Below are 19,869 nucleotides of genomic sequence, written 5' to 3'. Positions count from 1 at the left end.
GAGACCATTAGATAGTAAATCTTAGTATGAGAAAATATTAAAGTTTGGCGAAAGCAACGGACCGCATGTTTGAGCAAACGGTTATCATTGACTTCCAGAAGGATATTAAGGACTTTCAATTCATGACCACAACTATGAAGTCTCCTGATGAGAGTCAAAGAGTTGCCGACAAGAATGTAAAGCCTTCTATGGGGACGCAAACCGAGTTAAGAACATGCTGAATAAACGCACATGCTGGACTATGGAACAAAGAGGCCAGTCGAAATAAGTAAAAGTGTGCTAAGTTCAGCAGGGCCGAATCTTCTATACCCTCCACCATGGATCGCTGTCAAGTTCTTTGAATGTCTTTTTTAAATATATATGAGCTACATGAAGTTATTGGACGATATGGACCGTACCGTGCAGTGCAGGTCATAAGAAAATATCACCTCCAAATTGAGTAATAATTGCGCCCTCTAGAGGCTCAGAAAGTCAAATTGGAAGTTCGGTTTATACGGCAGCTACATCAGGTTATGAACCGATTTAAACCATGCTTGGCACAGTTGTTAGAAGTTATACCAAAACAACATATGCAACATTTCAACAAAATTGAATAAGAATTTCGCCATCTAGGGCGCAATAAGTCAAATCAGGAGATCAATTTATATGGCGGCTATATTAGGTTAAAGAATGATTTGGACCATACTTAAAACAGTTGTTGGATGTCATACTTAAACGACACGTGCAAAATTTCAAACAAATTGCATAACAATTGCGCCCTCTAGAGGCTCAAGGAGTCTAATCAGGAGATCGGTGTATATGGCAGCCATATCAGGTCATGGACTGATTTAGACCACACTTGGCACAGTTGAGTGTTAAACCAAAACGGTATGTGCAAAAATTCAGCCTAATAAGAATTGCGCCCACTAGAAGCTCAAGAAGTCAAGACCCACGATCGTTTTATATGGCAGCTATATCGAAATATATACTGATTTGACCCATTTACAATCCTCCGAACCGACCTACACTCATAAGAAGTATTTGTGCAAAATAACTTTACTGCTTCGAAAGTAAAAGTGCTTTCGACAGACAGACGGACATGGCTAGATCGACTTAAAATGTCATGTCGATCAAGAATATATTGTATATACTTTCTAGGGTCTTAGACGAATATTTGGAGGTGTTACAAACGGAATGACGAAATTAGTATACCCCCATCCTATGGTGAAGGGTATAAAAACTGCAAACATTCTATGGAGAAATTCAGATCGTGACAGGTTAAAGGCTCATACTAAGAGAGAGCGGGAAGGATATCAAATTCACCTTCTGATCATTGCGGAACATGGTGTAGGTAGCGAAGCCATTACAGCACACACTTGCTTCATTTGTAAAGACTGAGAATCACGTTTGTCAAATCTTAGTCTACGAAAAATTCTAAGAAGCTTTGCTCAAAAATCACTACAAATTTTATCGAAATCGAGATGCTGGTTTATAAGGACAAACTTTATTTATTTTAATCTCTTATCAACCGATTTCTCTTGTTTGTCGTCTAAAAGTGGAATTTCGATTTTGACTTAGAATCTTGGTTTCTTGGGAAAAATTCCTAGAATTGATTGTAGTTGCGATCAAAAATTGATTCATTCTAGTGGGCAGGCCATGTCGAAAGGGCAATGAGACGTTTAAGTACTTCCTGGGCCAGGGTTTCGTAGGCGCTAGATCCTACCATTTCGCATCAGATACCAAACATAAAAAAATTCGGGAAATGAAATGTGTGTGGATTTAGGTAAAAGAAAAAGGTAAGGAATTTCCACTATAAACTTCCCAAAGTTTTTGTTATAGTGTTAGGTTTAGGTGTATATCGTAAATAGCATGGAAACTCAGTATCCCCTCACACCCCTTCCACCTAAACTTACATGGTAAAACTTAAGCCCACATTATGTGATTTTAAATTACATACGAAATTAAGGTTTCAGCAGAGGCAATAACTTTGATTATCTCCTTTTAGGGAGTAGACTATTGTCAGTACTATCCCCCTACCAAGGTTCCATGTCAACGTTGATGAATGCCAAATGCTCGACATATGAACAAAAGCAAATCCCTTCTTGAAAACAAAATTCCGCAAGAAGGGAGAAGAAGGAACAAACAAAAAGGAAGTTATAAGAAATCATTACTTTAATCAGCTGTGATTTAAGCTCATGAAGCCAGACATAAAAAAGTTGTTAATAACGCATAAGAACACAGAAAACCGAAATAAAGACGGCATCAAAGGCGGCAGCACAAACTTTTGAAAAATTACATCAACTGCTGTCGTCGTCGCCTTCGTCACGGGAATACCTACAGCAAAAGAAGTGAACACAAAGACGAAGACAAAAATAATACATACAAGTATGTATGAGGAAGCCCATTCAAAGGCCTCTCTCTCGCTCTCTCCTCCTTCGCAGTTGATCAGTTAATTGGGATTTTTTATTTTGCAATAAAATAAAAAGTTAATTCAAGCCAAATCACGACCAAATAAATGAGCAAAGAATATGCAATAAAAAAACTTTGCTGATTGGCTTGCAGGGAAGGCAAAAAAAAAAAAAAGAACCTCAGCCCCCACACCATGCAATGCAGTTCAACCAACCACCGCTCATTATGGCAGGCCATTAAGAGCGATTAATAAAATACTAAAATGTTTAGTTGTCCCTAAGCGATGCTGGATTATTTTGGCCAAGTTTACAAAGTATTTTAACGATAGCCCAATGAAATTACTGCCAAGTAATCATAACCAGAATATGCTGTAAAACTATTCGCCACCAACAAACCAAGCAACCAACCATTCATTTTATCCTTCCAGTTGTTGCAAAGAATTTCTTGACATGCCATTCCATGGCAGCAAGTCAGAACTTGTTGGTGAGAGATAAATATTTTACTCGCTCATTTTACACTGCCAGCTTGCCTGCCTTCAAGAAATTCCATTGCAAAATTATGCGCTGGCCATAAAAACTGCAATGTAATTACAAAACTGAAATAATCCATAGTTGTAAAATGAACAACAATAAAAGACCTCAAAGGGAGAAAGGGGGGGAGAGAGAGAGAGAGGAAGAGTAGCCTGAACTGAAAAGGCTAACGTAGGAAATACACAAGTTTTAAAATGGATAATTTGCAACGTCATCACCACCATATGCCTCCAATAAATTCAACTAACATTAAAAGCCACTATAGCATGGAGGTGTGGAATTCTCTGCCATAGAGTTTCCTGAATAGCGCCCGCGTCCGCGCCCCCCGTCCCAGCTCTAAACTATGCAGCTGGGCAAAAGAATGAAGCAACATAAATTAAAATGTTGTAGTTGATGATGGTGTTTCCAACAAGTGTCTGCTTCCGAATTGCAGCAGGATGGAGAACAGTGAAAAAATGAAGCTGTAAAACAGCCATATTAACACAACAACGTCAAAAGCCTTTGGCGGCAAAGCAAGCGACCAACACACACATATACCCAGTCAACCATAATCATCCAAGGAAACAATTACGACCATAAATTGTGCCACCAGCGAAAAAGACCTTCGTTGTCAGTCAGCCATCATATCCGGTGACGAGAAACCCAGTAAAATAGCCAGAAGCAAGAATAAAGGTTGGTGTGTAAAGCAGGGGGGTGGTTAGGACACATGTATTAGCATAACCAAAAGGATGTGTATGCGTGTGTGTAAGTGTAAGAGTGGCAAAGCAGCCAAATGCTCCAACAAAGAGCTGACTCTTAAACTAAAAAAATAGAGTAGTACCTTAAGATGTCCCTTTAGAGAAGTTAAGCAAACTAGTCCCAAGATATTAATGAGGTTTATTATCATAAAAATTAAGTTCCACCACCCCCAATTTAACTCTAATTATAGAGGCATCACAAAGTCAAAAAGAAATTTGAAGATAAAAGAATGGTTGGGTAAGCATTTAACAAAAAGACCCCTCCAAATCAGAGATTTAATGAGAAGAAACTAAAAAGGGGTGACAATAATCTAACAGTTGGTTGTGGCCTCAGAGCCAATCCGTCAAAGGCTAAGGTCCCAGACGGAATATCGATACTCATACTCAAATATCTGGGTAAATTATGAGTCGATTATCTGATAGATGCTTCTTTATCTAGATATCTCCATCTTAGTTAAACCTGTGATATGGGAACTAGGCTTGGTGGTGCCTGTTCTCTTGCTAAGGAAACATGCTGATTAAGAAGACTCATATAGGACAATCTCTAGAAAACATTCGATACGATCGAACACCTTACAGTTTTCAATGACGTCATTGCATCTGATCCTCCAAAATTTAACGAAAAGGGGGAACTGAGCAGTCGACAGTCATACGTGGAGTTTAGAAGTCCAAATTCGAAGCCCCGTAGGGTAAGGGTAGGGGGAGTTCCCCAAGCAGGAGGGAGTTCCTCCAACCGGGAGTTCAGATGAGGAGCAAAGCCACCTCTCGACAGACAAAAATTACTCTTTACAAGACACTGATACTACCCGTGCTGTCATATGGCTCCGAAGCATGAGTACTTGCGAAAGCAGATGAGGCAGTACGTGGAGTGTTTGGGAGAAAAATTCTTTGTAAAATATATGGACCAGTTTGTGTTAATGGAGAATATAGGCAACGTCTGAATCACGAGCCGTATGGCGACGACTGAATAGAAAAACGCAAAAAATGCGTTGGCTAGGTTATGTTGTCAGCATGGATGAAGAAGCTTCAACAAAGTTGTCCTTTGAAGGCGACCATAAAAGAAAACGCCAAAGGGGAAGATCAAAACTCCGATGGAGTGACCAAGTGGAGAGCGACATCACGAAACTGGGTGCCAGAAATCGGAGAAGAAGCGCAAAAGATCGAGGCGCTTGGGCATCTATTCTAAATTCGGATAGAGGACTAAATTTTCTGTGATGGCCAATTTAAGTAAAGTAAGTTCAGTAATAAATTTGAAGGGGCTAAGGGTCAGGAGTCTTCAGCGATCCAGATGTGTACAGTCAGGCGGCGCTTTTAGCTCTGGCGTTGGCCCATGAGAGGTCGAGACTGTTTAAAAGCTGCAAAGAGCTTCTTTGAACCATTGGAAATTATGTCCGGCCCTGATGGATTTCGGGCCATTAAGGGGTTGCGGAGAACAAAGCCGCCGACAACCTGAACACGAATGGATCGCTGATTAGCGCAGATCGTTCCACGGAATTAGTGAGCCTCCTCGAGAGGGAGCTTTCTGGTGGGGTGGACGCCTTTGAGGACCACCGCACGAGGAAGCGTTGAAGACTGTCACGCACCTTTTGTGTCACAGCCCCGCAGTTGCGAGGAGAAGACACAAGGTAATGGTGTTTGGGTTCCCTGAGGCTTTAAGTCCTCTTGTCATTTCGAAATTCTGAAGAGGTTGAATTGGCTTATTAAACCATGCATACACCGGAGAGTTTCTTCTCGGTCCCCCTAGTTTCCTACTTTTTTTGTCTTTCGCTTTGTTATATCTTCTTCTTGGGTGACACAATGGACCTAAGGTCTCCTAGTGAAGCGGAGAGGTTGCTTGCCTCGTGCCCACCAACCTTATCTAACCTGCAGACCCTCTACACGAGAAGACCAAGATCCTAGACGCCTTCTAGGATCACGACACGAAGAAAAATTGGAGACTGTCACTCAACTTTTGTGTTCCCTGAAGCTCTTAGTCCTCTTGTCATTTCGAAGTTCTGAAAATCCTTGAATTGGCTGATTGAACTATGCACACACCGGTGAGTTGGTTCTCGGTTCACCTGGTTTCCCACTTTTTTGTCTTGCGCATTGTCCTTCTTGGGCGACACAAAGGTCTCCGAGTGCAGCGGAGAGGATGCTAGTCTCGTACCCTCTAACCTGCAGACCCTCTACACGAGAAGGCCAAAATCCTAGACGCCTTCTAGGATCACTAAACGAGGAAAAGTTGAGGACTGTCTCGCACATTTTGTGTCACAGAACCGCAATTGCGAGGAAAAGAGACAAGGTAATGGTGCCTGGATTCCCTGAAGCACTTAGTTCTTTTATCATTCCGAAGTTCTCAAGAGTCCTGAATTGGCTGATTGAACCATGCACCGGAGAGTAGCTTCTCGGTTCACCTGGTTTCTTACTTTTTTGTCTTGCGCATTGTTATATCTTCATCTTGAGCGACACAATGGACCTAAGGTCTCCGAGTGAAGCGAAGAGGTTGCTTGTCTCGTGCCCTCCAACCTTACCTAACTTGCAGACCGTCTACACGGGAAGACAAAGATCCTAAAAGTTAAAGTGAGCTTCTGTCTAAATAGTTTCTCCTCTGCTGCCTTTGGAAAGATCACCTGAATTTCCAACTCACCGAGCTCGAACCCCCTCCAAGACATATCAGGAGGAATATCTATATGTCTGAAGACGCGCTCCGAGAACACCTCACTGATATACTTAAAACCTTCTCATATGGAACGAGCTAATGTGACTTCGTCGTACCAACCAAATAAAGTATTTAGTGGATGACCATTGCAGATGACGAGAAAGACCTGCCTAGAAACTCCAGATCTACTCTGGCTACAAGAAATCTGGATGGTGTAGCAAACCAAACTCGTATCACTCGAGGTTAGACGATACCATCGCAGTCCTGCATGCAACACAGGACTCTATGATCCAAACTCACAAATTTACTTGCCCGGAGAACCCAAGTAATCTAGCTTTCGAATCACTAGAAAAAGCTCCAATAGAAATATGTCTAAAAAGTCAATTTAAGGATCTCATTTATATCCAAACCAAGGAGATTTTTAAATTTGGGAACTATACCATTTTATGCCACAGGCGAACTTATAACACTACATCGCATGCAGCTAAATCGGACACGAGATTAAACCTCCAGTTGAAGCCAAATCTTAACACCAGTTTACAAAAGATCCATAACAGGTTTGAGACATCAGCGGACATCGCTGGAACTACTCAAGTTGACAAAACAAGCAGAAGGACAGACATATAAATGAGCAGACAGGCACATGAAGATGGTTCAATGGAAAATCAATAAGTGATTACAGCTCCACCGTTACACATGATGTTCTCCTTGGCATGGCAACCTAAATGATAATAGCCTTTGCTACAGTGATGATTTTTTTTTTGTATATTCTTGCTTATATATGAGGGCCATTGTAGACAAATGAATAGCAGATTCGCTTGTCGTGTGCGTATCGATGGAACATCTCAGCTTCTTAAGGGGTAAGAGTATGCATTCTCCTTAAAAATAAAATCTTTATCCATAAAAATGAAGCTAATACAAAACATAGAGTTCTAAGAAAAAATTAATCCCTAAAATTTAAAAATTCTCATTCTAAAGAAATGGTAAGCACATCTAAAAGATAATGGGAAAAACAACCATATACACTGAGAATATAAAAAAATATGGGAAAAAATCCAAACTTACAACATTTAAAATTTAGAGAAAATAATCCAAGGAAAACATATAAATCTATACAAAAAATAATAGTAATAAAGGAAAAAGGGCACTACTTACATAACCAGTTCATGCGCTCCGTATACTCGACTTTACGCTTTAGATCCTTGACCAAAGCTCGAAAGTCGTCATCGTTAAAGTGGCACTGTATGATTGTATTGTTCAGCTGTACAATGCTATACTCGTTGTTGCCATTAATGGGGCCCATACCCAGGGCGCAGCTGGTCCCACCACCTGTACCCGTGGCTGTCAGGGAGCCATTGCCACCGACCATGGAGGAGACACCAGTGTTGTTGCCACGCAAATCTCCACTACCATAGAGAGCTGGATTGCTATTTCCCACACCGGCATCCACATTGCCACAAGATTTACTTAAAATTAACGTTTGGCGATTGGCAATTGAATTGGCGGCCAGCAGATGGTCGCCGGCAGCTCCGCAGCTACCACGATGCAGGGGTAGCTTGGTGCAGTTATTGTTCTTAAGCGTTATTTGTAGCTGATTGCCCAAGGGCTGGCATGGGTGGGGTGTGCAATCACTGGCCCTCCGTCGCCTTAGGTTGTCATCACCACTCGCCGCCAATGGTTGTAGGAATATGGAGCTATTGCGTTGTTGTTGCTGCTGCTGTTGTTGACTAGAACTTGTAGTTATGTTTGCATTGTAAATGTGATTGCCTTTGGTAAGTCTTTCAGTGCTGCCACCATCGGAAGCACCACCACCAATACTGCTCTGACCACCACCACCGCCGCCGCCGCCACCACTACTGCCACCACCTCCCTCGTCCTCGTTGTCTAATTGCAATAAACGTTCAACACTGCTGCTGGTGGTCTTACTGCTCATTATGATTAGCTGATTGAGAGGTGTCTTGGCCGTTGTGGCTCCCGCACTGCTGCGCCTGCTACGTCTTCTGCGTATAAGGGTTAATTTATTGCGACGATCCTCATACAACTGCACCAGAAGGTCCTCCAGCAAAAGTATTGAGGCTGAAGCTGTCACCGAAGTGGATGACTTGCGGCGCACTGTCCCCGTAACCGAGTCGTCTTCGAAGGAGCTTTCCGTCTGCGGCAGACCACTGCAGCTGCTGGCCGAAGTCACTGAGGGAGTGGTGGAGGGTCTGGATTTGTTGCCAGCTTCGGCTGCCTTAGCTAACTCCTTATCGGGATCGATAATTGAGTGCTTCAAAAGGATATACTGCAGCAGACGCCTCTGCTTGGCCGGTGTGTAGGGATTTACAAGTTTGAAGTCGGAATAGATGCGGGCCAGAAAACGCACACGCGAAGCAATGTAGCCAATTTTGCGCAATATACGAACATCGGAGTTGCTGTGATAGCGCTGAGTTGAGGCGGCAGTGGTGTTGGCCGAACGCTTATGACGTCTCGTCGCACAGGGACCCCCTACGCCCGTTGTCAGGCCAACGGCTGCCCCAGTGGACGACGATGAGGTCGAGGTGGTGCTGGTTGTGGAGGGACGTGAATGTACTTCGTACTCGGAGTCACTGCTCGATTCGGAGGGACAACTAAAGCCGTCCTCTTCGTCGTCCTCTACGGTGGCTGCGTGGACATGAGGTGGTACTACGTTAATTGTGGACGAAGTGCTGGCACGAACAGCAGTACTTGTAGGTGGTTGGCCCTGAGGTAAGGTCGTCGCAGTAGTCGTAGTCGTAGTCGCTGCCGTTGATCTATCCGAGGCTTGATCCGCAACGTTCGTTGTGGGCGGTGGCTGAGGGCTGCTACGGCAGCTGCTGTCCTTGTACATTTATGTGTGTTGGCGCAACGTGTAGCGTGATTGCCAGGGATCACGTGCTCGATGGTAGATGGGATAGTGTTACACAAAAGCCACGCAAAATGCCAATTGCCTAGACCATGCTATTCCCCCGCCTGCATGGGCTAACGATATGCCAACCAATCTGTAAAGAAAATGGAAATGGCACAAAATTTAATTTTGTTTTTCAAAAAATTTCCAAAAATTTATGTCATCGATGATGGAGGTTGTTTGATTTGAAAGTGTGTCACGTGCTTGCATTTATTTATAAATATTCATGATTTCCCCCACCCCTTCATGTGCTTATTAGCTATGTCGTTTCTCTCTACTGGGAACAAAGCGAGATGAAAAAAACCAACTGCGTATGCAAATGCAGTCTGCATAATTATTTGCAACCGCGAAGTGATGATTGAATGGAAATTTGCATATTGGTCAAAAACAAAAATAGAGCCAACCCCAATGCTAATTGATTTATTAGCCGCAATCTATTACACATATGTACATATATAGACCCACACACACATAATATGCCACATAGGCTTTGGTATGGGGATTTTCTATGGAGATGTCCTTGACAAGGCCAACCAAATATTTTGATTGGCCACAAATAATCGCAAAACAATAACACCAACAGCGAAAGGCTACGTGCAGGGAGATTGTGCCAGGTAAGGCAAAAGACGGATGTTCACATTGCTGACGAACAAAAGTTTCAATTTTGAAATCATACCTCAAAAGTAAACACCAAGATATCCAAAGATAAAATTAATAGTTGCCATAGGAATTTCGGACTACAATCGACCACTGCACACATGATAATCCATGCCAATTTCTAATGGGCGAATTTAAAGTCATTTTGTTGTTGCTCTCCGTACATCAATTACTTAAAGGCAATTATTTTCCAAATCTTTGGTTTATCTCACATTTAAATATGCAAGGGGTGGTATACGTTATGTGAATGGATTTCATTACTCATAACACCTAGTGTACCAAATTTATTTATTTTTACTTCTTTGCGTATGATGCATAATGCATTTACAAAATAAATCAATTTGTGTGCTGAACAACAAGTAAACAGAATTATTTTTAAGACAAAATTTGAATGTAGATATTGTTAGGTTTTAGAATAGTCGGATTGTCAAAATCAACTATGGGATGTAAATGGAAAAATAAATAAATATGGAAATAATAATTTATTTTCATTTTTATTTATAGAAAGGGAGATGTACATACATATTTTTGTTTACTCCATGCCAAAACTATTGGCATATAGATATGCATAGAAAAGTCTATACATCATTCAAATTTAGAGAATTGTTTCTTTCACACATATAACCACACATTTCACACATAAGGCCGCCTACATAATATCTAAATCTGAACCGATTTTGATTCCATTTTGCACACATGTTGAGGTGTCCAATAAAACATCTTACGCAAAATTTTGTAAAGATCGGACCGACATTGTGGTTCCCACAGCCTCAAAAGGCAACAACGGATGATAGATATATATGGGAGCTACATCCAAATCTGAACAGATTTTGAAGAAATTTTGCACCCATGTTGAGGCGTCCAATTAAATACCTTACGCAGCATTTTGTAAAGATCGGACGGAAATTGTGGCAACTATAGCCTACAAAATCAACATCGAATAAAATATATCTTATATATTGGATTGCCCAAAAAGTAATTGCGGATTTTTTAAAAGAAAGTAAATACATTTTTAATAAAACTTAGAATGAACTTAAATCAAATATACTTTTTTACACTTTTTTTCTAAAGCAAGCTAAAAGTTACAGCTGATAACTGACAGAAGAAAGAATGCAATTACAGTCACAAGCTGTGAAAAAATTTATCAACGCCAACTATATGAAAAATCCGCAATTACTTTTTGGGCAACCCAATATAAAAATCAAACAAACAACCCTTTTGTTTTTTTGCATGTTTGTGTGTCCCTTATAGACTAAGAAACGGCTGAACCGATTTTCTTGACATTTTCACAGATGGTGCATAATAATCCCTTGGTGAAAATAGGGTACTACATTTTTTGATATCTGAAGGGGAGGCGGACCCTCCCCTTAACTCAAATTTTCAGAAACGTCAGATCTCGGAGATGGGTGATGCGATTTAGGCAAAATTATGTGTGCTCTCCTATAGTAACCTACAATCAAAAATTTGGTATCCGAATAACGGATGGGGTACCAAGGGGCCGCCCCACCCTAAGACCTACCAAACATATATTTAGACAAATCACGACAATATGGGACTCAAATGAAAGATGTTTAGGATTAGAAATCGTATCTAATATCCAATTGTCGAACCAAGTGCTTGGGGGACCACCCCAAGCCCCAAAACACCCCTGAATCGGACATACGTTCCGACCATGGGACTCAAATGAAGGTTAAAATTGCAAATTTTGCCCATGAACATTCCACTAAGGAACAGGGGTAAACTTCTCACATATCAAAGAGTGCAGTCCGATTTAAGTTTAAGTTCAATGATAAGAGACCTCCTTCTTATAGCCGAGTCCGAACGGCGTGCCGCAGTGCGACACCTCTTTGGAGAGAAGTTTTACATGGCATAGTACCTCGCAAATGTTGCCAGCATTAGGAGGGGAAAAACACCGCTGAAAAAAAAAATTTCTGATGGTCTCGCCAGCATTTGAAACTTGACGTTCAGCGTCATAGGCGGACATGCTAACTCATGCGGTGGCCTCCGAAGGGTATTTGCGAGTAAAATACGAATCTGATATCCAAATTTGGGACAAAGTTTCTTGGGGTCCACCCCTTCCCAAAAACACCTTCCAAACAGGACTAATTTACTGACCAAGGCAATATGGGGCTTAAATAAAAGGTATTTAAGTGTAGCATTCGAATCTGATATCCAAATATGGAACCAAGTGTTTGGAAGGTCGCCTCTCCCAAAAAACATCCCCCCAAGGGGACAAATTTACGACCATAGCAATATGGGACTCAAATGAAAGGTCTTTGGGAGTAATGCATGAATCTGATATCAATATTCGGGAAAAGTGCCTCTCCATCTCCACAACACCACCCAAATTGGAAGTATTTACTGGCTATTGCAATATGAGGCTCAAATAAGAGGGTTTTTAGAGTATAACACGAATCTGATATATATTTTTAAGGTCAATCTGATATCAATATTCAGGAAAAGTGTCTATGGGGCCACCCCACCCTCACAACAACACCCAAATAGGAAGTTTTTGCTGACTATTGCAATATGTGGCTCAAATAAGAGGGTTTTAAGAGTAGTACACGAATCTGATATATATTTTCAACACCAACTCACTGAGTGGCCGCCCATCCCCAAAAAACACCCCCAAGCCGGCCATGTTTGCCGACTATGGAAATATGGGCCACAAACTTAAGGTGTTTGGGAGTAGACCACGTATCTGATATCAACATTAGGGACCAACTGTCTAGGGGACGTTTTTGCTCAGGACGTTTTTGCTCACCAAGACAATTTGGGTCTTAAAGAGAGTGGAACTAAATATTTATAGTTTTTATTGTCAATACCCCAAACCGGATATATTTGCTGACTTTTGCAATAAGGAGTTTAAATGAGATTAAAAAACGAAATTGATATCCAATTTTGAATCCAATGGCAATATGGGGTTCAAATAAATGATATACAGTTATGTGAGAATAGAGCACGTTGCTGATATATTTTCCGGGCTTAGTGTTTGGGGACCACCGTAATCCCCAAAACACCCCTAAATCGGGCATATTTACCGACCTTGTAAATGTGGAATTTAAATGAAAGGAATTTGGGGGGTTGAGCAAGAATTGATACCTACTTTCGGGACCAATTTTCTGGGGATCTCCCCCTTTCCCAAAAAACCCTACAAACAGCAATTTTTTACTGACCATCGCAATATGGGGCTCAAATAAAAGTATTTGGAAGTAGAATACGAATTTGATATCCAAATGTAGGACCATGTATTTAGGGCTTCTCCCCCAAAGGGTAACAATTTTTCGACCATGCCAATATGTGGCTCAAATGAAAGGTATTTGTGATTAGAAAACAAATTTGATAACCTATTTTGGCGCCATGTGTTAGGGGGACGCCTCATCGTGTAAACTCCCCTCAACCAATGGCAATATAGGGTTTAAATAAATGGTATTTGAAAAAAGAGCACGATGCTGATATTTTTCAGGGCCAAGTGTCGGGGGGACCACCTCACCCCCGAAAACACCACTAAATCAGATATCATGAGAATATCGGGCTGAAATAAAGTATTTGAAGAATGGAGTATACCTCACATCCAAACTTAAATTCGTAGAACAATAAAGATCATATGGGATTCAGATAAAGGCACTAATATTGTCAAGCGATATACAATTTTCATAGCATGGGTGAAATACCATGCTAAAGCTGTTTAAATGTCAAAAATAAATAATCCAAAGAAACTTTTGTTCCATATAAAGTAAAAAAAGGCGCAGCGGAGCGGGCCCGTGACAGCTAGTAGCCTATAAAATCAAGGTGGAATAAAATATATATATATATATGATCAACAATGAATGAAGGTTTGGTTTGTTCCCCCATTTTTTTGTATGAAGTTCATTAAAAAATAATTGCAAAAAACTCGTTATTGAGAGATTAGTTTGTGTGAGAATTTCATAACAGAGAAGTTCGAGGTCAAAAGAATTAAAAATGGCTGAAAAAAGCTGTGTTTTCAATTTTTAATTGTTTTTGAGAACAATTCGTTATAGCGAAGTTCGTTATAGAGACGTTGGACTGTTTTTATTTTGTTACTATTTTTGTAGTTTTCTTATTGTTTTATTATTTTATTATTTTTATAATATTTCTTTATTATTTATTTTTTTTTGTTCTTCGTATTTTTTTATTATATATTTTTTTCAACTTTTCACTAAAATCACTAACTATGAACAATGCTGTCAAAATGCCAATTACAAATTGCCAACATTTGTGCAAAAAGTGCATTCAATTGTTTAAACAATTTCATGTTGTTGTTGCACACAAACTCAAAAGAACACCACAATGCTGGCACAAATGTCCATACAAATGGCTAAAACAAAAAAAATATGTAAGCAAAAACAAATAACTAAGCTGAAAAAATCACCCTGGCAATAAGCTAAGTTACAGCAAAATCCTTTAAACTTGTCACAGTTTTGCATAGTAAATGGATTAACTCGTATATGGCGACTAAACGAAAAATATGCGAAGATTAAAAGCAACAGAGGACAACATATCGCTACCCTCAACGTATGCCACTTTGTCGTTAGGGGTCCTTGGAAAGATATAAACCCTAGTTATTGGTTGTAAATCGCAAAAATGGGTGACAAGCGTTCTTTTTTTTTCAAAATAACTTTTAGTTATACTGCTTTGTATTTGACTGTGGGGGGCTTTATATTCAGCTGGTTTGTGGTATATCAATAAATGCATTCCCTATACTACTATGAGTCAACTGTCGTTGACAACTGTCATCATGGTCGCTGGTGCTCTAGGTGATCAATAAAATTTTACAAATACAATTTCACCAACAGACAAATGGCTGGACGGACGCCATACCGTACATATATAGATGGGAAAATGCGGTCAGGCATCGGTCACTCAGTTATTCACTTTATCGTCAATATCATGGATGACATGTCTGATGTTCATTACTTTACCCTCTCTTCCACCGTCCTCTAACCATCATCATCATTATTATCAATGCTATCTCGTTTTATCCCTGGATAGAAAGAATTGCGTTTTAATGGCTGCCATGCCAGAGGACATTTAAAAAAAAATACATTTCACAAATGTTGACTGCATTTTCATGAGGACAACGTATTTTTTTTTCTTTGCTCCATATGAGACGGCTCTCAAAAAAAAAAAAAGAACAAAAATGTACAACAGTAAACGTGAATTCTGTGTATGCGGTCAACACTGCAAATTTTGTGAATATGGAAATAAATGCTCTTAGCCAATGATAATGGCCCAGAGCATTAAATCCCCTGCAGATGGGTGTAGGTAGGGCTTGGCCACATTGCAAGAGAACAACTTATGCATTTTTTATGTGCAACAGCTTTCGTGTGCTAGGGCCATGAAATTAATTACTTATGTGCCACAGAATATTCATAAAAAACATGTAGGAGAAGAAGGAAATATCTGAAAGCGTTCTTAACGAAATATGGTATGCATTATGAAATTTATGAATGTATAACAACAAAATAATGATAACGATAGAAAGTTAATTCCAAGAAATAATAAAGTTAAAAGAAAAACATAAATGCTAATGCCTAAAAGTATGCCATAACAAAGTGATTTTCATAAATAATATCACTTATACGCACTTAAGGGCAATTTGAAAGAAATATTTACAAATACATAGAAATATAATAACAAAAGTTATGGTAAAAGCTTTTAGATACAAAAAACCAAAAAATACCGTGAAGGATTGAAGTTATCTTTTACAATATGATATAATTATAAAAAAAATATTAAAATTAAAAATAATTATGGGTAGATTTTGTATTGATACATTTTATGGCCATTTTTTTTTTATTTTATATAAAAGACAGAATTATAGTATTGAAAATAAAGGTAAAAAAGAGGCCTAAAAGTATGCAGCAACTATTAAGTGTCTTTTTTTAAATAACATTACTTATACGCACTCAAGGCATCATCAACATCATTACAAAATAAAGTACAGTATATACAGTAGATCTAAGCAGAGTATTCTGTTCAGCTTTCGAAACAATTGGGCAAAGCTTTAACAAAATTTTGTTTTATTTTTTTATTTAATTGCAAAACACTTTTTGTAACAACACAATCCTAGCCTTATATTACTCCACTAGGATTAATCGTATTTAACTGCTATTTTTGATCTCTTAGCGTAAAAATCACGAATTTTTCACTCAGTTTTTTTTTTTAATGTAGAGTTTGGCAGTCGTATACTTTAAAGATGCACAGAATTCCATCCCTTAAAGATAACGAACAAATGCAAATTTGCCCATGAACATTCCATTAAGGAACTGGGGCAAACTTCTTACAAATCAATAAGTGCTGTACGATTCAATTTTAAGCTCAATGATAAGGGACCTTCTTTTTATAGCCGAGTCCGAACGGGGTGCCGCAGAGCGACACCTCTTTGGGGAGAAGTATTTAAATGACAAAGTACCTCACATATGTCACCAGCATTAGCAGGGGATAATCGGCGCTGAAAATTTTTCTGACATTCCTGCCAGGATTCGAACGCAGACTGTGGCCTCCAATATGTCTGTATATTTTACAAATCCTTACATAAATGTTGTGTTTTTTAATGTTTTTACCTTACATATTCCATTGTTCAGAATAATCAAGAACTACTAATTATACCCTCCACCATAGGATAGGGGTATACTAATTTCGTCATTCTGTTTGTAAATAAAGTATATATATTCTTGATCGTCATTTCATTTTAAGTTGATATAGCCATGTCCGTCCGTCTGTCTGTCCAAAGCACGCTAACTTTCGAAGGAATAAAGCTAACCGCTTGAAATTTTGCACAAATACTTTTTATTAGTACAGGTCGGTTGGAATTGTAAATGGGCCAAATCGGTCCATATTTTGATATAGCTGCCATATAAACCGATCTTGGGTCTTGACTTCTTGAGCCTCTAGAGGGCGCAATTCCCTATACTACTATGAGTTACATATTCCATTGTTCAGAATAATCAAGAACTACTAATTATACCCTCCACCATAGGATAGGGGTATACTAATTTCGTCATTCTGTTTGTAAATAAAGTATATATATTCTTGATCGTCATTTCATTTTAAGTTGATATAGCCATGTCCGTCCGTCTGTCTGTCCAAAGCACGCTAACTTTCGAAGGAATAAAGCTAACCGCTTGAAATTTTGCACAAATACTTTTTATTAGTACAGGTCGGTTGGAATTGTAAATGGGCCAAATCGGTCCATATTTTGATATAGCTGCCATATAAACCGATCTTGGGTCTTGACTTCTTGAGCCTCTAGAGGGCGCAATTCTCGTCCGATTTGACTGAAATTTTGCACGTGGTGTTTTGGTGTCACTTCCAACAACTCTGTTAAGTATGATTCAAATCGGTTCATAATCTGGTATAGCTGTCATATAAACCGATCTTGGATCTTGTCTTCTTGAGCCTCTAGAGGGCGCAATTCTCGTCCGATTTAGCTGAAATTTTGCATGAGATGTTTTGGTATCACTTCCAACAACTGCGCTAAGTATGGTTCAAATCGGTCCATGTTTTGATAAAGCTGCCATATAAACCGATCTTGGGTCTTGACTTCTTGAGCCGCTAGACGGCACAATTCTCGTCCGATTTCACTGACATTTTGCACGTAGTGTTTTGGTATCACTTCCAACAACTGTGTTAAGTATGATTCAAATCGGTTCATAATCTGATATAGCTGTCATATAGACCGATCTTGGATCTTGACTTCTTGAGCCAGTAGAGCGCGTTATTATTCATAAACCGATCTGGGATCTCGACTTCTTCTCATCCGATTAGGCAGAAATTTTGTACAACGGCTTCTCTCATGACCTTTAACATACGTATCTCATATGGTCTTGATACAGCTCCCATATAAATCAATCTCTCAATTTTGCTTCTTGAGCCCCTACAAGGCGCAATTCTTATCCGAATGAATTGAAATATTACACAAAGACTTCAACAATGCTCTGCATTCATTTATGGTCCGAATTGGACTATAACTTGATATAGCTCCAATAGCATAACAGTTCTTATTCAATATTCTTTGTTTGCCTAAAAAGTAGATACCGCGCATAGAACTCGACAAATGCGATCCATGGTGGAGGGTATATAGGATTCGGTCCGGCCGAACTTAGCATGCTCTTACTTGTTTTTTTTTGTTAAATTTGCTGTGCTCGTTGGGATTTTTAATTTCTACTAATAAATTTATATTTAACCTAAATAGCATTGGATAAGTTTTAAATCATGCCAATTATATTTGCATGCTATTTTTCTATTGCATGCAAAGGTGGTTTACAAATGTTCCCGTTAAACTCTGCACACACAAACAACTTAAATGCATTCTAATAGAGAGGTGCAAAACGAACTACCACTATTAGCCCGATATTAAATAGCAATTACTTTATATGTTGAAATGCAAATTTATTTTCGAAAAAAATACAAATTTAATGGAGTAAAATCACGAAAGCAAAAGGATTTTAAATGTGCTAAGTTTACAGAATATATGTGGGGATTTCTTGTGAGCATATTATATAAGGTTTTAATTTCGTCTTGGCAAAGTATTGTGGAGTCTTTAGTGAAGTCAGGTAGACTACAGATTTGTTCTATCCAAGAAAAAAAATTGATATGATCAGATTTAATTATATCTGCCATCAGATTTATTATATCGAACTGGATAATATTAATATTAATATTTGATCTCAAATTTGTCCTGAATTTCCAGCTTTTTTAATAGGTTAATTTCTTTTTCTTTCACTCCTTGCGAACATTTCTTTTTACCACTTACTGATGTTTATTTTCTTTAATTTTAAGTGGGATATCTTTATGGGAATCTTTAGTGTAGGTATGTATATGAACGATTTTTGTTGATAAAATTCTAATGCAATTTTTACCAATACCCTTAAATTAAGCTAACACTTGTTTGGGGCAAAATTTCTAGAGAATAACAATATATTTTTTTATTTGATTTTTTCTGCGTCTCTCTTATATACCCAAAAACGAGAATAATTATCTTGAGAAAGCCCACTCGCATTGCCATTTAATTAAATTTTCAATTTGAAAGAGCATCCAAACCTTTCATATGCTGATAGAATATGTGCACAGAAGTGGGAGTAATAAATTATATCAGAAATGTTCAAAATCAAACTTTAACCTAATTAGTTTTCGTAATTACTCTACTTCAAATCATGAGACTAATAAACTTGTGTGTAAGTATTGAGCAAATTTCATAAATTTGTATTGATTCTGTAATTTTGGGTTAGGTGTTTTATATGGCATATATAATGCAAAACAATGAACAGCCAAAGTTTATATACAGAGAGAATTTTAAACGAAAAAATGTTAAATTTAACAAGGAATAGCGTGCTAAGTTCAGCCGGGCCGATTTTTGCGAACCACTATAGATTCTACTAAAAATGTATACAAACTAAATTTAGTTGATGGGCACAATTTTATTCTACATACCAAACTTCTGTAAAAGCAGCAAAAATTTAAGCTTCTTGGAACCGAGCAGGATAGTCGAGAGACTGATTTCACAACAGAGTGTTCTGTCTGTGCAAAATTTCAGCAAAATCGGACAAAAATGCGGCTTGTAAGGACTCAAGAGGTCAAATCGGCAGATCGGTTTATATAGGAGATATACCAGGTTTTAGACCATTTGGTTGTTTAAAGTCATAACAGAATACTACATGCAAAATTTCGGCCAAATAGGACAAAAATTAAGGTTTGTATGAGCTCAAGAAGTCAAATCGGGAGATCGTTTTCATATGTGGAGCCTATATCAGGTTATAGGCCGATTTGGACCGAACTTGGCATAGTGGAAGTGATAAAACAAAACAATCTGCAACATTTTAGCCAAATCGGACAAAAATTGCGGCTTCCAGGGACTCAAGAAGTCAAATCGGGAGATCGGTTTATATGGGAGCTATATGCAAATCCGAACCGATATCAACAATTGTTCTATTCATTTTCCCACTTCAGACTTGCGGAACAAAGAGGTAGAACTTGGCAACACATTTCCAA

At 38.8% G+C, this 19,869-nt stretch overlaps 1 protein-coding gene across 1 annotated transcript in view; it reads right to left on the bottom strand.

Annotated features, from left to right (window-relative positions):
- The window catches only part of LOC106082528 (high affinity cGMP-specific 3',5'-cyclic phosphodiesterase 9A), a 306,942-nt gene that overhangs the window by 151,598 nt on the left and 135,475 nt on the right, over positions 1–19,869 (bottom strand). Inside the window, exon 4 of the mRNA XM_013245098.2 lies at positions 7,449–9,292. Within this exon, the coding sequence (XP_013100552.2) occupies positions 7,449–9,141 (1,693 nt within the window). The 5' untranslated portion in view covers positions 9,142–9,292. The remainder of the gene's footprint in view (positions 1–7,448; positions 9,293–19,869) is intronic.

This window comes from Stomoxys calcitrans, chromosome 4, assembly GCF_963082655.1.
Source record: "Stomoxys calcitrans chromosome 4, idStoCalc2.1, whole genome shotgun sequence".
Classification (NCBI taxonomy): domain Eukaryota; kingdom Metazoa; phylum Arthropoda; class Insecta; order Diptera; family Muscidae; genus Stomoxys; species Stomoxys calcitrans.
This window is presented reverse-complemented; position numbering and strand designations above follow the sequence as displayed.